The sequence below is a fragment of the Panthera pardus genome, unplaced genomic scaffold, assembly GCF_024362965.1.
Source record: "Panthera pardus isolate Hobbes unplaced genomic scaffold, ASM2436296v1 HiC_scaffold_27, whole genome shotgun sequence".
Classification (NCBI taxonomy): domain Eukaryota; kingdom Metazoa; phylum Chordata; class Mammalia; order Carnivora; family Felidae; genus Panthera; species Panthera pardus.
The window spans coordinates 45,825,668-45,847,885 of record NW_026526843.1 but is presented as its reverse complement, the minus strand read 5'-3'; the positions used below and the strand labels follow the sequence as shown (position 1 = coordinate 45,847,885).

Below are 22,218 nucleotides of genomic sequence, written 5' to 3'. Positions count from 1 at the left end.
CTGAATTGAACTTCAAAGGACTCCAGGTGAAAGTGGGATTGCAGTAGCATTTGTGAAAATGGTTCATAAGGTTTTTGCTGATAATGATCAAGAGAAATGTCAGGTCAATAACATGGCTGCCAGAAAATCCAAGGTCATATTAGGCTTCCTTGTATAAGTAAAATATCTAGACAGAGGAAAGTGAATAGGTCACCTACTCTGCAAGGTGAGGCCATATCTAGACTCCTGTGTTAAGTTCTGAGTGCCTTGTCTTAAGAAAAATTAAGCAGGAGTATGTCCAAAACAGAGACCAGGATTAGTGAAGGAAATCAAAACCAAAGCCATGTTACACAAGGTGTAATAGAAAGAACTAAGGTTGATTAGACTAAGAGGGGCCATGTTCATTGTCTTCATTTTTCCATGTGACTAATGTCAAAACCCTGTAGAAACTCTTCAAATGGCAGTAAGACTGCCTAAGAGCCCAAATAGAAGAAGAAAATGCCAAGACTATGGGCTGGCTGTTTGGCAAAGAAAGTTTTAGGAAATGTAGCAGGTAGTGGTAATGTTTTTATTGTCTCCTTCCCAGAGACCATCCAACAAAAAGAGGATGATCAGAGGATCAACTCTGGACTCATGGGTATTCCTGGAGAGTTATGCAAGCATGAGATCCTAGGCTTTCATATTTCCTTAGCCCTTAGTCACTGGTACCCCTTCTAGAGTCCCTGATCAATTCTCTCACTTCATCATCCTCTATCCCGCAGATGCCCCTGCTTCCCCCATGTGATGTTGTGGTTAGGTGCAAGGCTGTGGTGTTAGAACTACCTGGGATGAGATTTCAGCTCCACAAAATAATCACTTGTATTGTGCCTGAGTTTCCTTACCTGTGACATGTTCATAACAGTACACAATATATGGATTGTTAGGATTACAAGAGGTAGTATATAAGGTGTTTAGGAAAATGCCGGGTATATAAGAAGTCCTCAATAATTGTTAGCTATTATAATTACCAGGCCACAACAGCCATATTGTATAATGTTAAAGAAATCCAGAATCTGGAGTCAGATCACCTGTGTTTATATCCTGGCTCCACTAAATACTATTAACATTGGGCAAAATGTTGAATATACTATTTGAATAGCTTATGGCCTCAACTTTCTCATGTGTAAAATGGGAATAATAGTACTCCCTACCTCCTAGAATTACTGTGAGAATTTTATGAAACAATCAACTTTAATTTTTTTTATTAAATTTTTTAAATATTTATTTTTGAAAGAGAAATCACAAGCTGGGGAGGGGCAGAGAGAGAGAGAGAGAGAGAGAGAGAAAGAAAGAGAGGACCCAAAGCAGGATCGATGTTGTCAGCACAGAGCCCCATGCAGGGCTTGAACTCGCAACCTGGGATCATGATCTGAGCCTAAGGTGGAGACTTAATGGACTGAGCCATTCAATTTAAATTTTTTTAATTTTTTAATTTATTTTTGACACACACACACACACACACACACACACAGCATGAGTGGGAGAGGGGCAGAGAGAGGGAGACACAGAATTTGAAGCAGGCTCCAGGCTCCGAGCTGTCAGCACAAAGCCTGAAACAGGGCTTGAACTCACGGACTGAGAGATCATGGCCTGAGCTGAAGTCGGACGCTCAACCGACTGAGCCACACAGGCGCCCCTGGGCCATTCAATTTTAAATACTCAGTGCACTGAAGTCTTTCTCTGCTAGACTCTTTTTTTAATTTAATATTTATTTTTGAGAGAGAGAGCAAGCGAGCAGGGGAGGAGCAAAGAGAGAATCTGAAGCAGGCTCAGATTCAGTCACTCAGCCCGAAACAGGCCCAGGCACCCCTCTGTTGGACTCTGGAGACCTAGCACATGCCTTCTGCCAGGCACGCAGGAAGGGAAGAGCGGTGGATACTTTCTATCTCTCTGCCTGTTTATTGCTATTGCGGTAAGTGAAAAGTTTCATTGTCTCCTCAGAACAGCAGCCAGCTTGCTCCTTCAACAAACAGGTACTTTTTTTTTTTTTTTTTTGCAAAGTACAGTACTTTGTAATTATATATTTATGAGAGTGTATTTGATTATTTGATTATTGTGTCCCTCTCCTAGAAGAGTGCCCAACACAGAATAGGAATTCAATAAACATTTGTTGAATGAACCAAACAGCCATGTGATAAATGAAATAGGGCACTGGCTCCCTCCAAGCCAATCCCTCCACCAGCAGTTCACTGTCAAAAGATGTTCCCAGTGTCCTTGAAGTGGGACAGTAATGGCACATGGGTGAGTAGGGCCGTTCCATTTGGCCCTAGTCCTTGCTTTCCTTGGAGATAGGGACAGGGAAGCCCAATCTAGAATGAGCAGTGCTTCCTTCATTTAACGCTGCTACCTAGCGGCGTCCACTTAAAGTGATGAAGTGAGGAAACATTGCAAAGCGGGAAGACCGGAGGAAGTCAAAGACTGGATCCGCCTCCAGCGGAACCCTGTCTTAAACTCCCGCCCACGGCTACCAAGCAGGTCATCTCAGTCGCCAGGGGGCGGTGCTCACAGAGCCTTAGACTCTATGGTCATTCTCGCCAACTCCCATGAGCAAGAGCGACCAGAAACCTCCTATATACTTCCGTTTCCGGCCTGGCCTCTCTCTTTCCGTGCCGATAGCCTTCTCGCAGCCATGGTAGGACCTTGGGGAGGGTCTCTGTAACATCCAGTTTAATCTTCTCGTACCCTTTGACGGTGCCGTCCCAGGATGGCTCTGGGCCCACGCGTGGACTCGATGTACCAAAGAAACCCAGTGTTGCTGGGGTCGACCCCGGAGGCACTGGCTTTGGGGCCAGGAAATGAAGCGATGGGATCAAAGAGGTAGTTAGGTGGGGGTGGAGGGAATGTGCTGACTTTTGGGCTCACAGGAGGCCGCTGTACTGGAAGCACTTGCGGCTGTACCACTTTCTAGTCGAGTGTTGTGTGCTAGCGAGGAATCTTGAGAGTCAAGCTCTCATGGGATGTCTTAGCTTCAACTGGGTAGGTCAAGGCATTGTGCACTTTTATCTGATAACCCTGCTTATTCTAAACTGTGTGCTTACTAGGTGAACGTTCCTAAAACCCGCCGGACTTTCTGCAAGAAGTGTGGCAAGCACCAACCCCACAAAGTAACACAGTACAAGAAAGGCAAAGATTCTCTTTATGCCCAGGGTAAGACAGTCTGTACGTAATTTGGTTTTAATGCATCATTCGTATACTAGTATAAGAAATGAGCGGTCCCATGCGCCCTCTCCCCTAATTTGAGTATTGATAATTATGCTGGGAAAACCAAGATAAAACCTGTAAGAAAAGAAGACTTTACCATGTGGCAGTTGTGATTATCTTTGGTATACCATAACAAATAACTTCATTCTCCCAGGAAAGCGGCGTTATGACAGGAAGCAGAGTGGCTATGGTGGGCAAACTAAGCCGATTTTCCGGAAAAAGGTTAGTAGTAATTACTGTTTGACATGCTGCCCGCCTACTGTGGTAAAGACATTGTATTTTTCTATGGCCCACATTTCTCCAGTACAGGTGTGTGTCAGTGAAGTTCTCTGTTAACCTGCAGTGACCTGTCCAGTAGGCAGTGGAGCTGGGAGTGCAACCCAGGGCTGACCCTAGTCTGCAATACTGTATCATCTCAGTGTTTTATTCTTTTTGTCTTTCCCTTACTGAAGAGGCAAACATCAAGTTAAATGAGTGTCCTGCCTTCCTAAGAACTGAAGTTTGAGTACATCACTAAATCTTTTCCTTTGCCCTGTTTCCTGTCATGCGTCAGTGAATCCTCAGTCCACTTGCAGTAAGAATTACTTGCTTACTTTGTTTTTCAGCTCAGAAGCCTGCAGTCAGCTACCTATCTCATGAACTTGTAAAGCTCTTTAAAATTGTCATTTAGGCCTTCCACTGGTCTGAATTCTCTGTCATTCTCATCCAGGCCAAATGAGTTTCTTTTCTGCCCCAGGTGATTGGCTACCCCTTAAAGTACACAGTGCCTGGAACAGCATTCTTAAGAACACAGCATTTCTTTGGTGCTTTGCTCATTCAGCCTAGTTTCAGAAAATATCAAGGAATAACTAGCGTTCATTTAGGTGCTGTAAATGGTTTGATCTCAAGGTGGTAAAAGGAATACCTGATAGCCTTTTCACATTCAGCTAATTTGTTTAAGATGGGGAGATTCTGCCTAGGTTTTGGCTTTTTTGTGAACTGTGAACTGGTAGCAGGATTCTTGTTATAGGAGTAGGCTTAAAAAGTTTATTAGTGGACCTTGAGTTAAATGATACAGCTGAATGCACATAAATTATATATATAGTTTTATGTAGTCTCCAGAGAATTAATAAAGTAACAATTATTAGCCCTATTCAATGAGAAAGCTGGGTTTATTTCATAGTTTCATGCACTTGGTTGACCCATTTCTGTCATTTGAAAAAGCTTTCCTTTAAGTAGTACTTAACCCAACAGTGCTATTTTTGAAGAAAGATTTTCTCTAGTGATTTATGAAGGGTTTGACTTAATTTTTTCCAGGCTAAAACCACAAAGAAGATTGTTCTGAGGCTTGAATGTGTTGAGCCCAACTGCAGATCTAAGAGAATGCTGGCTATTAAGAGATGCAAGCATTTTGAACTGGGAGGAGATAAGAAGAGAAAGGTATATAATTATGGGTGGAGGGTGCAATCTTTTCTACTGGAAGAGGTGAACATTTCTCCCCACTTACTGATTGTGGAATCAAGAATGGGGCAATCCTCTTAAAATACCTAGATCCATTAGCTGAAGGTATGAGGTTTTTGGTGTTGGGTTTTGGTATGAGTAGAAGGATAATGAAAAGTGACTTAAAAGATGGTGATCACTTTAGGGACAGACGGTGTACTTGGAGTAAAGGTTCTTTGCAACATAAAAAAAACTCACTTATTATCTGTTCCATTACAGGGCCAAGTGATCCAGTTCTAAGCTTCATATTTTGTTATGAAGACAATAAAATCTTGAAGTTATGTTCATTTGGTTGCAGTTGGTCTTTTGAGCATGAAATAAACTAGCACCCTCAACAAAATTCTGTTCATGGGGAAATTTATGGTTGATGGTTCTTTTGGGTACTGTGCTCATTTTGGATTGAATCTAAACTGGTTGAACTCACATGAGACATGATTTCTCAGTTTTCACCTCAATTACTTGAGGTTCATGGGATTCTGTTTGCTGTTAAAGGTTATTGGTTACCATGGGACATCAGTAGAGATCTGCATTCACTAACATGGTGAGATCAGTAACAATTACACAGTGAATGTAAGTTTACTAAGAGTGAAATTCACATATACCCTTGCTACTGCAATCATTTAATGAGGAAATTAGGTCCAGTTTTTTAGGCATAGTATACTATATTGTGTCCTCAGACTTACTCTCAACATTGCTCAAACATTTTGATGTGGCCTGTCAAATTTTGAAGTAGACCTAAATTCTCATGTAGAAACCACTGCAGAAGATAAAGTTTCTAGTGAATTGAGCTGCTCAGTTGAATTTAACAGGTATCTGTCAATTAAAGATGTCTAATATTTGTAAGTTTTACATTCTTTTCCTTTTTGTATACTATTGTATACTTGATTCTTCCTGATGTTCAGCTTTTCATACTTGTGTAGCAAAACTGGAGACAAAGTATATAAGCAATATATTTTGGTAACTAAGTACATCTCCATGAGATGGAGTAGTTTTCTTACAGATTACTTTGTTTCCATGAGTGAGGAAGTCTGGGCTTGCCAGTTTTAGCAACTGATGATTATTCCTCCAGTTTTATTGAAAATGATTGGTAATCACCTGACAGACAAAGGAATTAACATGTACTTTGTGGGCCTTTTGTGCCCTGCTAGTTTTGTGCTGGTGTGCATTAGGATGGGTGAGCTGTGCATGCCTTTGGTCATGTTGGAGAAGGGGGATTGTAAAAGGGGAGGTGGTGAGGCTGGCTGGAAGCTTTAAGGATTGGTCCTCAGGCAAATGAATTGTAGGAAAGGGAGGGAATTGTAATGTCTGGAAATTCCTTTCAAATGATTCACTCCTACATACCCTAGTCTGAAGGTCATTGCCTCATCACATTCTTTAGAGGAGGTGACTTAAAGGGGGGAGGGTGTTCTGGCCAAACGCCTGGTACCTTAGGTCACAATGTATCAACTATTGCTGGTGAAAGTAAGTCATATGTATTTGTTGGATCTAGACTGCAAACCACCTTGGGATTTGGAAACCTAAGTGGTGGGGTGTTTCTTGACAAGATTATTCCAAGCAACTCAGTAGGTAGTAGTGCAAGAGTTAAAAGTCTGGGCCGAAATCCTGGCTGAAGTTTATAGTGGATAAGTACCTGCCTCAGGGTTGTTGGTGAGGATTAAAATGAATCCATATACTTTACCTAGAAGAGTGCCTGGCAAATATAGTGTGCCCAATAAATTACAGCTATTATTTCTCATCTGTTAACATTTGTTCAAAAGCTTTTTCACAAAATGTTCTCTAAAGATACATTTGGAAGTTCTTAAAAAACTCCACTGTGGAAAATTTTATTGAAGGAAATGATGGCTGAAGTGGGAATGGAAGAAAAAGGAGACACCAATGGGGTAGTCACTTTGGCAACAAGATACACATTTAAAAGAAAGCTTTATAATGTGGTCTAATTTGCTGCCAGCCGAAGTAAAACCGTGCCCGTGGGATTTATCTGAATTTTTAAATCTGAAGTCCACTGATAAAACCCAAGTTTTCTCTTCACAGGCAGGAGCTGTGTGATTATGCAGTCAGGAATACAGGCCATCCCTTGTCCCAGGGAAGCAATAGAAATGGTATAAAAACGAGGTCCACCGATCTCCTGCAGGTTTACCATTGCCACAGCCCAAGCTAAATCTGATAGTGGGCGTTCCCACACCTCAATGTTGTCTTCCTGAAAAGTAAGCCAAGAAATTAGGTGTGATAAGCTTGGTACCTAGCAGTAAGCTGCCTTGTTAGTAGTGGCATTCAGTATTACTGTCAGAACTATTGAGCACTTCTAGAAAAACTTAAAATCCTATAGTGTGTTTTGGAAATAAAGTAATGGTTAGCAAAAAAAAAAAAAAAAAAAGGAGCCTCATTACTGATTATAATATGAAGATTAAAAGCAAATATTCTCAAAAGATCAGGGGCGCCTGGGTGGCTCAGTTGGTTAAGCGGCCAACTTCGGCTCAGGTCATGATCTCGCGGTCTGTGAGTTCGAGCCCCGCGTCGGGCTCTGTGCTGACAGCTCAGAGCCTGGAGCCTGTTTCAATTCTGTGTCTCCCTCTCTCTGACCCTCCCCGGTTCATGCTCTGTCTCTCTCTGTGTCAAAAATAAATAAACGTTAAAAAAAAAAAAAGATCAGTGCACATCCTCTTATGTAACAGATTTAGGCCCAGGACAGACATGGTACTTAGGCATAAAGCCATTCCATCTTTAAACACAAACATTTGGATGAACTGTAAACTAGAAGGCAAGAGAATATGATCCTGGCCAATTCCGGTTTTCTCCCATAGAACATTATTTACTGTACCTTTCTAAGCCGGTACCCCTGCTTGCCTAAGGGGTCTTGATTGATGGCAATTACATCCTTATCCTGAAGGAGGGCTTTGGCCTGAGGGCTGATGTGTCGGAGGTCATTGGACATGAGTAATGGAGCTGCCATGATAGCCCACAGGGCCATCTGAGTTACCTGCTGATCCCAGCTAAGGCCAAAGTTACCGATCACTAACTGGGACAAAGAAGAACAAGAATTTAAGAAAATGAAACAGTCTTAGTCGCCTAGACACAGAGATGCCACTTTCTATGGCACCCTGCTCTGAATAGTACGCTCAGGTAAGGCCTGCTTCCAGGAACTTTCCCTTCTGATTTACCTTGAAAGTAAAGTAGGCAAACAGGTCCACTGCAGGGGCTTGAACAAGGAGGGCTCAGATTCTTACCATATCTGGGTCATTCCAACCCCCTGGTCCTGCGACATCAACAATTCTCTTCTGGTTAGAAGATGTCCAGTCTAAGATATTCTTTATACTTTGCCAAGAATCATAAACATCATCAAAATTTCTCCAGTGATTGCAGTACTGTCGGATTTCTGTGTAATTGGGCTATGGAAACAAACAACTCTTCTGTTTACTTCTAACATTGTTGCAAGATGAAAACAGTCAAGTTTAAAGGAGGCACCTGTAGTGTTCTTTAGTTTACAGATTAAAGGTCTCTATGAGGAGAGCTAAATCCCTATTATAATGGAATTTTATTGTAAGAAATTTGCTTCAGAAACAAGACATATAACTTAAAATCCCTACTTAAAATGGCTTTAACACTGTTTATACTGGAAATATACCAAATAGTAACTAAATATTGGGATTATGGAAAGCTTTTAATTTTTTTCACAACTTACTGTATTTTCACACTTTCCTAAAATGGAAATGCATCCCTTTTGTCATCAGAAATAACTAAAATCTTTATAAATAAAAAGCTGAAAAATTACATAGGACATACAAGCTCAGGATTAGGCAATCTGAATCCTAGGCATATAATTTGTTAAAAGAATGAATAAAAGTTTGTAGATAGGGAGGTAGAATATCAGGTTTACAGTGTTAAAAAGAGGTGAGAGTATTTTGCAGGATTAGAAGAAAATAACAGGGATCCATTCTGTAGGTAATTATTCAACACTTACCATAAACTAGGGATACAGTGATAAAGTCAGACAAGGTCCCTGCCCTCCTGGAGCTTACATTCTAGTGGGGAAGACAGACAATAAACCAGTCAACAAATAATTCCATACAGTGCTAAGCTCTTAGAAGGAAATTCACAGATCAGTGTGATAAAGAATAAATGGATAGAGGGCTATTTTAGAGTAGAGAAGAGGTGTCTGAATATGTGTCATTTGGTTTGAGACTTCAATGTTAAGAAGGAGCCAGCAATTTAAAAATCTTGGAGAAAGAATGTATCAAGCAGAAAGCAAAATTCAAGTGTAGAGTCTCTGAGGCAGGAGTAGGGTTGGGTGTTTGAGGGACAGGACAAAAGCCCAGTGCAGTCATGGAAAGACTGATAGGAGGTTGGAGACAGGCTAGGGCCAGATCAATAAAGTCTGATTTTATTCCAAATGCAATGGGAAGCCAGTTAAGGGTTTTAAGCAGGGGAGTGGTATGATTTACATTTTAACAAGATCACTGTGGTGCTGCTTGGAAAATGGACAGGAGTAGGAGGACAGTGGAAATAGATCAGGCTGATGATGCAGTCTGGGTAGAGATGATGGTGGCTTGGAGGACCAGGGTGGATGCAAGAGAGAAAGAAGTGGGCTGATTCAGGATGGATTTTATAGACAGTACTGATAGGATTGCTGGTGGACAGGTGTGAACTGTGAGGCAATGGGAAGAATCAAAGATGACTGATTTCCTAGGTGATGGTAGCTTAGACTCCAATTACAGCAGTAGAGATGGTGAGAAGTGGTGGATCCTGAGAGAGATGGTAGGATAAGACTGTTAAGTAAGGTTGGACTTTGAAGGAGACCCTTTGTCTCCTTTGTTCTCAAGTTCTGAGAATCTACCGGCAAGGCTCTATTGGATTTGGGCTCACTAGCTCACCTTACGAAAAGGCCACATATAAAGGGGCCACTCACAGGAATACACAATGCTTCTGCCAGTCCTGTTCAGGGCCAAGGACATGTGCTTATAACCTGTATGAGAAAACAACGGGTAAAATAAGGGAATGAAGGGAATTTCCAGCTGGCACGGTGTTACTTTTTAAAAGGAGACTGCCCGAAAAAAAATAAATAAAAAGAGGCTGCCTGGAATGTCTGTGGTTATATTTTAAACTAGCAGCAGAGACACGTGGCTGCTCTGTGCTTAAATGTGTGTTTAGTACCTCCCAGACTGCTGGGATTGTTGAGGAGGTAGTGTGGGATGGTGCATATACTAAGGAAAGGTGGGAATGAAGATGTTCTTCTCTGTGACGGACAATTCTGGATGCCTTCCCCCAAGTGATGTTATGCAGAGTTACAATTATATTTGTAACGAACTCAGAGCCCTCTTGAATGAAATGTGCACAGTATTAGCCATGATTAGGCATGCATGGATTTTATACACATGCATGAGTGAATGCATGGACAAACTGAAATAAGAGAAGAGGTAGGAGCTCTGGCACATTAAGAATAATTGTTTCCAGTATTGTGATAGGGCATTTAAAATGTGAAGATTAGCTCTTTGGATGTTCCAGTTACCCTGGCCTCCAAGTTCCTCCCTTTGCTCATGGCTAAATCTCTTTAATGAAACATACCATTTTCCAAATGTTCCATGCTGTCACAGTGACAACCATCAAATTTTAGCAGATCTACTCCCCAGTCAGCAAAGGTCTTGGCATCAATGTCATAGTATCCAAAACTCCCAGGAAAGCCTGCACAGGTTTTATTTCCAACATCTGCATAAATTCCTAGCTTCAGTCCTTTGCTATGGACCTGAAATGAGAGAAAAGGATCACCACAGTAGAAGGGCAATTATGAAGCAGAGAGAATCACTCCAGGCTGGGGACAGAGACAAGTATACTTCACTATGTATCAGGGACTTTTTTTTTTTTTACAAGCCCCCAAAATTATCCAGGTGAGTTAGTTGGGAGACAAAGTCTCCAATTCTGCTGAGTTCAAACTATATATGTAAGCTATAACGTAGAACTAAAGGGAAAGCTATCAGTCACTTTAATCTCTCTCTGATGGGATCCTAAAAGTTACCTTTCCAGGGCAATGATACAATTATCTGGACAAAGTCTCTCACCATGACCATACCTTAGGTTCCTCTGTGCCCTCTTCTCAAGTAGGCCTCATGTTGTTTCAGCTAGAATCCTGCTAAGTCATTCTCCTACCCTTGATATCTGATAAAGTTCCTCATCCCCCACCCCTGATATCTAAGTTCTTGGCCTGCCTTTAGCATGAATCCTCTTGCCCTTGATGTCTCCTCTTGGTAATTTTCCTTCCACTGACACTTTCAAGTCTGCTCACAGACTATAAAACCCCACTTGTCTTTGTTGTATTAGGAATTGAGCTTGACTATTACAATCTTTGTTGTATTAGGAATCGAGTTTGACTATTACAATAGTACTGAATAAATCTATCTTCATTGCCTTTAACTGCTGTCCAACTCTATTACACCTTAATTTTCAGAATATAGTTCTTCTATCTTATAAAATTCTAGTTTATAGTACAATTGCAATAGCTCCGCAAAGCTTAACATGGAAATATATGCACACATGTCAAGAGCCAAGTTCCTTTTTTCCTCTAAGAGAATTCAGTGGTTTTGGCAAAAGGAGAACTTCTTCAAGATAGGCCTCAAGAGCTATTGCAAAACAAGGATCTGCTGATGGGATGAAAATTCCACCTGATAAGTCTTACAATTTGATATTCACATGATGGCAGCTATTTTACCTTCTAAGTCTTTGTGAACAAGTTTCAGTACAGAAGTGCTTTGGGTCTCTTTAATGAAAGAATTATCTATAAACTCACATAATTAGCAAGGCCTTGGATCCCACCAGGAAAGCGTTTAGGGTCTGCCTGAAGTCTGCCTTTTGAATCTCTTTTGGGAGCCATCCAACAGTCATCAATACAGAGGTACTCATAACCTACATCCTTCCACCCATCTGAGTCCATGAGTTCTGCCATCTGCATGAAGAGCTTCTCGCTGATAAAGAAATGCCAAGAATCATTGAAATTCATTAAACAAATCATTAGGCATCTTAGGGTTTTGCAATTTTTTTCAATAATTGCTACTCAATAGTTCAGTAGTAATTACAATCAGTGCAGGGTAAAATGGACTGTGCTTCTTTCCTCCTCGCCGCCCAAGTAGTTCCACCCAAGAACCTCAAACAATTAGGAATGAGAAATACATGAAATTGAAAAGCTATTAGAACTATAAGAAAAGGGGCGTGTGGATGGCTCAGGTTAAGCCTCTGGCTCAGGTCATGATCTCACAGTTCATGAGTTCGAGCCCCATGTTGGGCTCTTTGCTGACAAACATGAAGCAGAGTGTGCTAGGGATTCTCTCTCTCCCTCTCTCTCTGCCCCTCCCTGCTGGATCTTTCTCTCTCAAAAAAGGAAAAAAAACCATTTAGAACTAAGAAGAAGGTTCAGTAAAGTAAGAAACTACAAAGTTAATATAATCTACAGCTTTCTTAGATATTAACAATAACTTATTTGGAGAAAAAGATACCGTTGACAAGACCAACCAAAAAAAAAAAAAAACCAACAGAAAAACCTAAAATACCTAGAGATAAAATTAACACATGTGCAGGATCCATATGAATAAAACTATGATGTTCCCAAATGACTTAAGTGGAGAGATGTTATTTTGCTCTGGGATAAGAAAACTCAACTTTAAAACACACCTTTATACCTTGAATAAACTCTGAACAAACCCCAAAAGGAGTTTTTAAGGAACTTGGCAACATGATCCAAAAGTTCACCTAAGAGATTAAACACGTAAACATTCTACAAAAGATAAATGAAGCTGCAATATACCAGTAGCATTAGAATACACAAACCAATGGAATTAAAGACAAAGTTCAGAAGAAGATCCTTCCAGCCATTTGGTACCATGGAATTTAGTATGTATTAAATGTGGCATTCCTTATAGTAAAATGAAGTCCAGATAGATTAAAGATTTGAATATTTTAAAAATCCATAAAAAATACTACTAGAAAATGTAGGTGACTCCTATTATCTTCAGGTAGGTAAAGACTTTCTCAGCATGATACCAGAGCCAGAAATAATAAAAGAAAAAATTGATGTTTGAAACATTCATAGCAAAACCAACCTAAGCCAGAACCACCACATTATTCATAATGTATTGACAGACCACACACACACAAAACCCCAAAGCCAAACCCAAAATATTTCAATTAAAAATAATAAATGGAAATAAAAACGATTGGCAATGTTTTAAAAGAATCAGAAAAATGGAGTGTTGGCCACAGTGTGGGGAAACAGGCATTCATCATACACTGTTCTTGGGAATGTGCATTTGTTAACTTCTGGGGAGGACAGTTTAGTACATAATAAAATGGGCATACGTTTGGATCCAGTAATTACACTTCTAAGAAAAGAATCATATGATGTACAGGAACGGTTAACACAGCTTCACAACAATAAAAAAAAAATTGAAGAGCCTGAATAGATATCAACAGGAGATTGCTTAAATAAATCATCATACATACAGTTTGCATTTGTGAAGCGCTTATTCTGTGCCAGGAAAACTTTATTTTCATTATACTCTACTATCTACATTTTTTGCAATGATTATGCATTAGTTTTATTATCATATAAAAATAAGACAATCACTACTTGGAAAAAAGGAAAAGACAAAAAGAAATATATGATGGTAACTGCATTCAGCATCTCAGCATTAAGCCACCATGGCTTTGAACTGTGTGAGCATCTGTGATTTATCTCCATTTATTTTGTGCATCAAAGCCAATAGAGGTTATTTTTTGGGTTTGGGAACGCTCAAAATTTTTTCCATATAAACTAATGGTAATTGCTTCATTAAGCCATTTAGGCTTACAGAACACGTTACTTTCGGATAGTGGGGGAAACCTTTATAAAGTTCCTCCAGGTCAACCTCCCAGCTGGATCCCACATTCTAGGGCGAGTGGGTGAGGAGATCCGTGACTCCACGGTTCCTCTAAATTCCCTCCAGTTACAGCCAAGGAACTCCTGACCCAAAAAAGGAGAAGTTGCACGTGTTAGTCCTCTGTCTCGCCTACTCGCCCCAGCTGTGCTCACTACTAGTACCTGGCAGAGGCAGAGCGGCAGTTCACAAGAAGGATGTGAACAGAACTGGATGGTGAATGGATAAAAGTCCCCAGTTGGGTGATGAGGCACAGAGACACGAGAAGCAGGGGCTGCTGACCAGACTCCCACCACAGGAGGGGTCACACAGCAAAAGTTTAGGACTAGTTTCCATCCAGGGAAGCTTGCTGGAGACAACAACAACAACGCCAACAACGCAGCAGCAGTAAGGGAGCTCTCACTCGGGCTCAGATGTTCCCTCTATCTCGCCAAAGAGACAAACACATTGAAAGGCGAACGCGAGTGGGTACTCAATATCTCTGATACCTGATACAAGAATCTGGTTCTTCTTGGCAATCAACATTGCACATGAAGCGTTCCCAGTGCAGCCAGCCCATGGTAGGGGTCATCGCCAAGCCATTGTCCAGGGCCCTGGCCCCAGGGAAGCTCCAGAAAACCAGGGCCAGGAAGCGAAGCGCCAGCAGGAAGCCCGGCTGCTGAATTCCGTTCTTCAGCTTCATCGCCACTGTAATGCGGTACGAATTTCCATCGGTAACCCGGGTTTTTAAGCTTAACTTTAGGGGCGGACCAATCACCTGTGAGTTATTAAATAATGACATTAGTGTTTCTCAGGCAACTGGGACGGTTATCCCCAGAGGCGGACCAATGATGAGTCACGTAAGACACACCACAACCAGTCACACTCTTCGTTTCTTAATATTGGCCCGCTTCATTTCCATACCGGAAGGAAGTGCGGCACTTTAGAGATCCCGAGTTTAAGCCGAGAGTTGCTCACGTGACCGAGATCTCACATGACGTAGGTGATCACGTGATCACTCGCTTACGTGAGCAGAAGTAGTTCTGGTCGTCGTCTACCGTCTCGCTATAGCCGTTTGAGGGAAGAAGGAGGAAAATTATCCGGTATCGTTAGAGGTTGGTGTGTGGGTGGGAACTGGGGACCCGAGGGTGGTGATGATGAAGATCAAAGCAGGATCCGCGGGCCACCTCCGCCTTTTTCGTTCCCTGCTTTCCCCTCCCCCGCTCCCCCCTCCCCCTCCCCCCTTCTCAGTGCCGGGAAGCCGCCTTTGCTGCGCCTGGTGGGGAAATGGTGGACGTTCGTGACTGTATGTGTTTTTGTATATCTGTCTGGGCGGGTCTCAGGGGACCCTTACGAGAAACCGTAAGGTGAAAACGCTTGAAAACCATGTCCCTGGATTAAGAAAAACAAATATTCAGACCAGTGGCCGGAGTGCTGGTCCATCCATTCAGGCACTAAGTCCCCACTGATTGTCTGTAGGGGGAGGCACCAAGTGAATTATATCTGTAGAGTCACACCTAGGCAAATGCTGCATGCCTTACAGAGGCGCCCAATAAATGTTTTTACTGTATTGAATATTTAAATAACGTTTGTTTTTCTACTTATAACAACAATCTACATGTTCAGTTTTGGACGTTCAGAAAATAAGAGTATACTATAAATTTAAAAAAAAAACACAAGTAATTCATCACCAGGAAATAACTACTCAGCATTCGGGTGTATAAAAAGTATGTGTATAACACGCATATAAATACACAATTTCTTAACCCACAAATGGAATCCTGGTTCCTACTTCAGCAGCAGAGTCCTGGTAGCCTTCCCAGGAGATACAGTAATGAAGCGGAATCTCCCTGCCACTACAGAGGGATATTAATGTCTAGAGTGCTGCAGGGACATGAAATGGGATTGTACAACCAAGAGATAAGGCATGCAAAAAACCAATGCATAAATATGTCACTCAAACCTGAAGATGGCTTATAGGGAGAGTGTTATTTGCAGATGCAATGTGCCAGGCCTATGATAGGCAACTAGTAAATGTTTGTTGAATCTTCAGTGTAGTTTTATGGCAGTTATTACACTTTGTACTTTCTTTCCAAGAGGCCCAGTGTTTCCAGACCATGTCAGATAAGCCATCCACATATACAAAATTAGAAAATTTTCTAATATTGCTATATAGCAAATCCCAGAAAAGTAAACATTTAAATTTATTTTTTTTGCTAAAATAAAATTATTCTCCACAGAAAACTAAGAATGCACAAGAGATTGAAAAAATAACATTGAAAAAGCCATAAGCCTGCCACTGAGAGCAATCACTATTAACATTTGACATATTCCCCATGAATATATTTTTTTCTAACACTTTTTGTTCCAGTTACAGTGATTTTTAAAAATTAAAACTATATAGAAGTAAATTGGGTAAAAAGTGAAAAACTACTTCACTCTAACCTCCAGTTCCTGTTTTCTCAAAAAACAGATTTGTATTCTATGCTTTCAGATTTTCTATTCATTTACATACATATATACCTGCATGCTTATATTTTAAAATAGGATCATACTATGCATATTCTTTTATTTAATACATTTTGGAAATCTAGTTCAGAAGCTGTTTTTTCTTAACAGCTGCGTAGGATTCCATTTTAAGGATAAAGTATATACTGTAATTCATTCAGCCATTCCCCTATTGATGAATAGTTAGGTTTCTAATTTTCTGCCATTACTAACAGTGCTGCAGTGAACATTTGTGAGTATTTCTGTTGACCAGGTTCCTGGAAGGAATTTTAGCAGGGTCAAAGGATATATGAACATACATGTTTTTTTACATAGTTGAGATTATAAAGCAGCTGTGATCTTGGTTTAAGATTATAGCATATGTAGTTCCTCATGTTATTAAATATTTGTATAATTTTAAAATTACGTGTGTAATAGTCTTTCTTAATAAAGTACCTTTTGAAGAATATGTAGCTCCATAAATCTTTGTCTGAAACTTCAGATCATCTCTTTAGGGCACATACTCTGAAGTGGATTTACTGTATCAAAAGGCGTGATACATGTTTACAAGTTGCTTTCCAGAAATACTGTGTATACTTTTCACTCCTTAGGAGTGTTTGCAGACCCTGAATATTAGCATTGACTTATCCTCACTGTTTAATTTTCACTGTTTTAGTGGGTGAAAAATGTTGATTAATTCTGGTTTTAACTTGCATTTCTGATGATTGGTGAGATTTGAACATTTCCCAAATAACTCCTCTGTATCCTCACATCTGTATTCTCCCTGTATTTAATCTGTTATCAAGTCCTGCAGAGTCCACTGTTGAATGCGTAGATCACCTCTTTCCTTTCTTTTTTAAAAGTACTATTGCATTAGGTGAATCCCTTATGCCTCGAAGAGACTGGGGTTCTAACTGATCTTGCTAGTGTCACCCCAACCCCCCTCTGTTTGAGTTCCACACTGTTGCCAGCGTGATCTGTTTGAAAGGGCTTTGATGATGTCACTCCCCTCCCCTTCCCTCCTGTCACTCCCCTGTTTAAAACCTTTTGAAGGTCTTTCTCATTTGTCCATCACATAAGGCCTTTAAGATATGATTTCTACCTTCCAGCCTTAATGTCTTGCCTGGCCTCATCCTATTTTATGCTCCATCGTAACTTTTAAAATTCATTTATGGATCCATGAACTGGTTAGTCTGTTTTATTTAACAATTCTGTGCTGTTAGAATTGACCAAGCGTCCCTGCTTTGTGTATCTTTTTACCCTGAACAGGATTCTGTCATAGCAGGGATAATGTTTATTTGCACTTTTGTCTTTAGTAAAGATGTATAATGCTCCTGGACCATAAATCCTTTCTGGGCTTACTGTTGTATCCCGAAGCCAAATACTGGAGTTGGCAACTGAAAAATATAAAATCAATGTATGAACTACCCATAATGTCTTTTTTTCCATTTATCTCTTAGGCCTTAATATTTCCCTGATTTTATTAATTGGCATGAATTCTTTATATAATAAGGATATTCATGTATTGGTGTAAGTATCTTCTCAAAGTGTATTGTTTGTCTTTTAATTCTGTTTTATTTTACCTTTGACGTAATTAAGTTTTTCATTTTTATGTAATCGGGTATAGCCATCTTGTATTTGTTCATATCTTCCAGTGATATTGTTGCTGTTAATTTTTTACACCTTTCATTTTCTGACTATGATGTTAATATATGCTGAATATAGAAAACTTAGAACATACAGAAATGTCCAAAGAAAACAGTCCTTTAAATAAAAAGTTCCCATAATCCTACTGCCCAGAAATAACCACTATTAATGGTATCTAACAAATAAATAGGTATTGAGTAAATAACGGTTGGATGAATGAATTAAAAATTTGGTGCGGCCTTATTATTTATATGAATGTTTTGGAAAAAAATCAGTGAAATTGAGTTTTATATTAGTTTGCTTTTTTCCTACTTGTATTGTGAACATTTTTCCATGACAATAGTCTTCTAATTTTTTTCAGCTACATCAAAATCATAGTGAGCCAAGCTTGCCACCAAGAGCCCAACAGTCACCATGATGCTGAGCACGGAAGGCAGGGAGGGGTTCGTGGTGAAGGTCAGGGGCCTACCCTGGTCCTGCTCAGCTGATGAAGTGATGCGCTTCTTCTCTGATTGTAAAATCCAAAATGGCACATCAGGTATTCGTTTCATCTACACCAGAGAAGGCAGACCAAGTGGTGAAGCATTTGTCGAACTTGAATCCGAAGATGAAGTGAAATTGGCTTTGAAGAAGGACAGAGAAACCATGGGACACAGATATGTTGAAGTATTCAAGTCCAACAGTGTTGAAATGGATTGGGTGTTGAAGCATACAGGTCCAAATAGTCCTGATACTGCCAACGATGGCTTCGTCCGGCTTAGAGGACTCCCATTTGGCTGTAGCAAGGAAGAGATTGTTCAGTTCTTTTCAGGGTTGGAAATTGTGCCAAATGGGATGACACTGCCGGTGGACTTTCAGGGGAGGAGCACAGGGGAGGCCTTTGTGCAGTTTGCTTCACAGGAGATAGCTGAAAAGGCCTTAAAGAAACACAAGGAAAGAATAGGGCACAGGTACATTGAAATCTTCAAGAGTAGCAGAGCTGAAGTCCGAACCCACTACGATCCCCCTCGAAAGCTCATGGCTATGCAGCGGCCAGGTCCCTATGATAGGCCAGGGGCTGGCAGAGGGTATAATAGCATTGGCAGAGGGGCTGGGTTTGAAAGGATGAGACGTGGTGCCTATGGTGGAGGGTATGGAGGGTATGATGACTATGGTGGCTATAATGATGGATATGGCTTTGGCTCTGATAGGTTTGGAAGAGACCTCAATTACTGTTTTTCAGGAATGTCTGATCATAGATATGGAGATGGTGGGTCCAGTTTCCAGAGTACCACAGGGCACTGTGTACACATGAGGGGATTACCTTACAGAGCCACTGAGAATGATATTTACAATTTTTTCTCACCTCTTAACCCCATGAGAGTGCATATTGAAATTGGACCTGATGGCCGAGTTACTGGTGAGGCAGATGTTGAATTTGCTACTCATGAAGATGCTGTGGCAGCTATGGCAAAAGACAAAGCTAATATGCAACACAGATATGTGGAGCTCTTCTTGAATTCTACTGCAGGAACGAGTGGGGGTGCTTATGATCACAGCTATGTAGAACTCTTTTTGAATTCTACAGCGGGGGCAAGTGGTGGTGCTTATGGTAGTCAAATGATGGGAGGGATGGGCTTATCCAACCAGTCTAGTTACGGGGGTCCTACTAGCCAGCAGCTAAGTGGTGGCTATGGAGGTGGTTATGGTGGTCAGAGCAGTATGAGTGGATATGACCAAGTTCTGCAGGAAAACTCCAGTGACTATCAGTCAAACCTTGCTTAAGTAAAGAAGGAACACTAAACAGCTGTTACAGAAATAAGAGCTGTGCATTTATGGGAGTTGTAGAATGGGAGGGATGTCTAGCCTATCCAGTGTGATTGGTAATTGGGAAATATCATTGATTCTGATCACTCTTGGACAACTTCTTTTTCTTTCTTTCTTTTTTTCTCTTTCTTTGTTTCTTTCCTTTTTTTAAAGAAAACAAAAATTAAGTTTAACAGTTTTGCATTACAGGCTTGTGATTCATGCTTACTGTAAAGTGGAAGTCAAGGTTTTAAAACTTCAAGCTCAGTAATTTTGAACACTGAAGCATTCACCTAGGATGTAATAACAGCGTTCAGTATTGACCATAACTGTTAAAACAACTTTCAGCTTTCCTCAAGTTAGTTATGTTGTAGGAGTGTACCTAAGCAGTAAGCGTATTTAGGTTAAAGCAGTTTCACTTATGTTAAATGTTGCTCTTATACCACAATACACTGAAAACTTTGGATGCATGTTGAGAAACATGCTTTTCTGTAAAACTCAAATATAGGAGCTGTGTCTACGATTCAAAGTGAAAACATTTGGCATGTTTGTTAATTCTAGCTTTTTGGTTTAATATGCTGTAAGGCACGTGACTGTACACTTTTACTTTTTTTTTAAGATCTGGGACAATTTTGAGATGTAATACCAATACTTTAGGAGTTTGGTCATGTCGTTTGTATGAGATTCTGAGGCTTTGATTTAAATCTTTCCTTGTATTGTGATTTCCATTAGATGTATTGTACTAAGTGAAACTTGTTAAATAAATCTTCCTTTTAAAAACTGGAAAAATAAACTTGTACAGCTTGATTTTTTTAAAAGAATATTTAAGTAATCTCTATACCCAAAGTGGGACTCGAACTCTCGGCCCCAACATCAAGAGTCACATGGCCTCTGACTGAGCCAGCAGGGTGCTCCCAGCTTGATTTTTTTAATGCTTTATCATATGAAAATTTTCTTTTATTCAAGTCTTCTGCACTTGAAATTTAAATTGTTTTTAATTTTTAAATTTTTATAAACTTGCATTAGCATCTTTATACATACATTGTTGTATATATCACAAATTATTTATTTCTAGGATATATTCCTAAAAGTGGAATTGCTGAGTCAAAGGTACAAACATTTTTAAGGCTTTTGATTTGCATTATCAGAAAGATTATGGTACTTTGTGTTTGTACCAGGACTGTATGTCCCCCTCACCCCATAGACTTCTCAATGATACATATTATTATTATTGATCTTGGCTAATTTGTTAGTTGAAAAATGATATCCCATTGCTATTTTATTTTTTTAAGTTTTATTTTCGAGAGAGTGCAAGCAGGGGAGGGACAGAGAGGGAGACTGAGGATCTGAAGCAGGGTCTGCACTGACAGCTGACAGCCTGATGCAGGGCTCCAACTCATGAATTGAGATCATGACCTGAGCTGAGATCAAGACCTGAGTTGAAGTTGGATGCTTAACCAACTGAGTCACTCAGGTGTCCCTCCAATTGCTATTTTAATTTCTATTTAATTACTTTTGGGGTGGAGTATTTTTCTGTTTGTTTTTAAATGTCTCACCTCCCTGTCCACAGGACTATGGAGCTACTCTGGAAACTATCAAGACAGCATTCTCCAAAATCCAAGAAGTGAAAGCAAATAAATCCCATTCCTTTTGTTTAATCATATAGAAGATCTAAGGCCAATTTATATGTTTTAAAAAAGAATTAAGTATATGTTATTATAGAAATAATACAGTCTCCACCATGAATTTATTAATAGCATCTCTAAACACCTTTAAGGTTTTTCGGGGCATTTAAAACTTGTTCTTAACCATTGGTTCTCAAACTTTAGCATGTACCAGAGAATCCTCTGCAGGGCTTGTTAATACATTGATTACTGGGCCTCACTCTTACAGTTTTCAAAATTTGGTAATATTGGGGTAGTGCTTAAGAATCTGATGCTGCTGGTCTCGTGGCCACATTTTGTGACCCATCACAGCTCTGTGATTACTAAAGGTCCTAAAATAGCTTTAAGAAGCAGCTTCTTTCATGATTCCTGATTGTCTCCCCTTACATTCCTATGAGAAGTAATTTAAACTTTATGTTAAAATACAGATTGCATATGATTGTTTATAGCATCTTGCACCTCCTATGAGGACTTCAAAGGCCTGTGACACCAGAGGCTTTCTTACATTTCTGTATATGTAGTAGCTGTTAACAATTACACCTCTCAATGACATTCAGGCCTGGATGCCCTCGGGTCACTATCAGCTGCACCTGAACTACAAATCTTTTTGTGGATCTTGTGACTAGCCTGGAAATGGATTGTTACCCTTGCTCTCCTTATAGCTTAGGGCCCAGAGAAATGCTCTGAGATGGGAAGCAAATACCAAATTGGTATAACCTGACAATTTTATTCAAGGACACTTTTTATTGAGTATCATTTCTACAAAATCATTCACACTGAGGATACAGTGAGAGGGGAATTCTTTGATACTTCTAATTTCTGTAACAGTTGCTAAGAGAGCAAGAAATCCATTTTGACTTGTGCTGCTGAGCCAGTCATTACCTTGCCCTCCTGAACTCCTTCAGGAAACCTGTCTCAGGGGGTTCACGAGTACATGTTTTTGCTTTCCAGACTGCTCAGTTAATTTTCCAGAAGGTTCTATAAGTGTGAGCGAAGATTCTTCAGTTAGCCACTAGATGTCACCAAATGCCAGGAAAGAATTGGCTGAGACCTGAGATCAAAGG

General features: G+C 40.2%; 3 protein-coding genes across 5 annotated transcripts; 2 read left to right on the top strand and 1 right to left on the bottom strand.

Annotated features, from left to right (window-relative positions):
• Positions 1-2,517: 2,517 nt before the first annotated feature.
• On the top strand, positions 2,518-4,989 carry RPL36A (ribosomal protein L36a). Its single transcript, XM_019436029.2, has 5 exons — positions 2,518-2,650; positions 3,060-3,165; positions 3,374-3,441; positions 4,516-4,638; positions 4,918-4,989. The coding sequence occupies exons 1-5, from the start codon at positions 2,540-2,542 to the stop codon at positions 4,936-4,938; spliced, it is 429 nt and encodes a 142-aa protein (XP_019291574.1). The 5' UTR covers positions 2,518-2,539; the 3' UTR covers positions 4,939-4,989.
• Positions 4,990-6,481: 1,492 nt separating this feature from the next.
• GLA (galactosidase alpha) lies at positions 6,482-14,406 on the bottom strand. The gene is made up of 7 exons (XM_019436024.2): positions 14,081-14,406; positions 11,474-11,648; positions 10,258-10,435; positions 9,567-9,658; positions 7,923-8,084; positions 7,517-7,714; positions 6,482-6,895 (listed from the first exon to the last, which is right to left on the bottom strand). The coding sequence occupies exons 1-7, from the start codon at positions 14,371-14,373 to the stop codon at positions 6,632-6,634; spliced, it is 1,362 nt and encodes a 453-aa protein (XP_019291569.1). The 5' UTR covers positions 14,374-14,406; the 3' UTR covers positions 6,482-6,631.
• Positions 14,407-14,554: 148 nt separating this feature from the next.
• HNRNPH2 (heterogeneous nuclear ribonucleoprotein H2) lies at positions 14,555-20,283 on the top strand. 3 transcript variants are annotated; one of them, XM_019436028.2, is made up of 3 exons: positions 14,597-14,686; positions 17,519-17,588; positions 18,067-20,283. In XM_019436028.2, the coding sequence occupies exon 3, from the start codon at positions 18,120-18,122 to the stop codon at positions 19,467-19,469; it is 1,350 nt and encodes a 449-aa protein (XP_019291573.1). In that variant the 5' UTR covers positions 14,597-14,686; positions 17,519-17,588; positions 18,067-18,119; the 3' UTR covers positions 19,470-20,283. The 3 variants fall into 3 exon arrangements, with proteins under 3 accessions (XP_019291572.1, XP_019291571.1, XP_019291573.1); XM_019436027.2 differs by lacking the exon at positions 17,519-17,588 and having other exon boundaries at positions 14,555-14,674; XM_019436026.2 differs by lacking the exon at positions 17,519-17,588 and having other exon boundaries at positions 14,555-14,686.
• Positions 20,284-22,218: the final 1,935 nt, after the last annotated feature.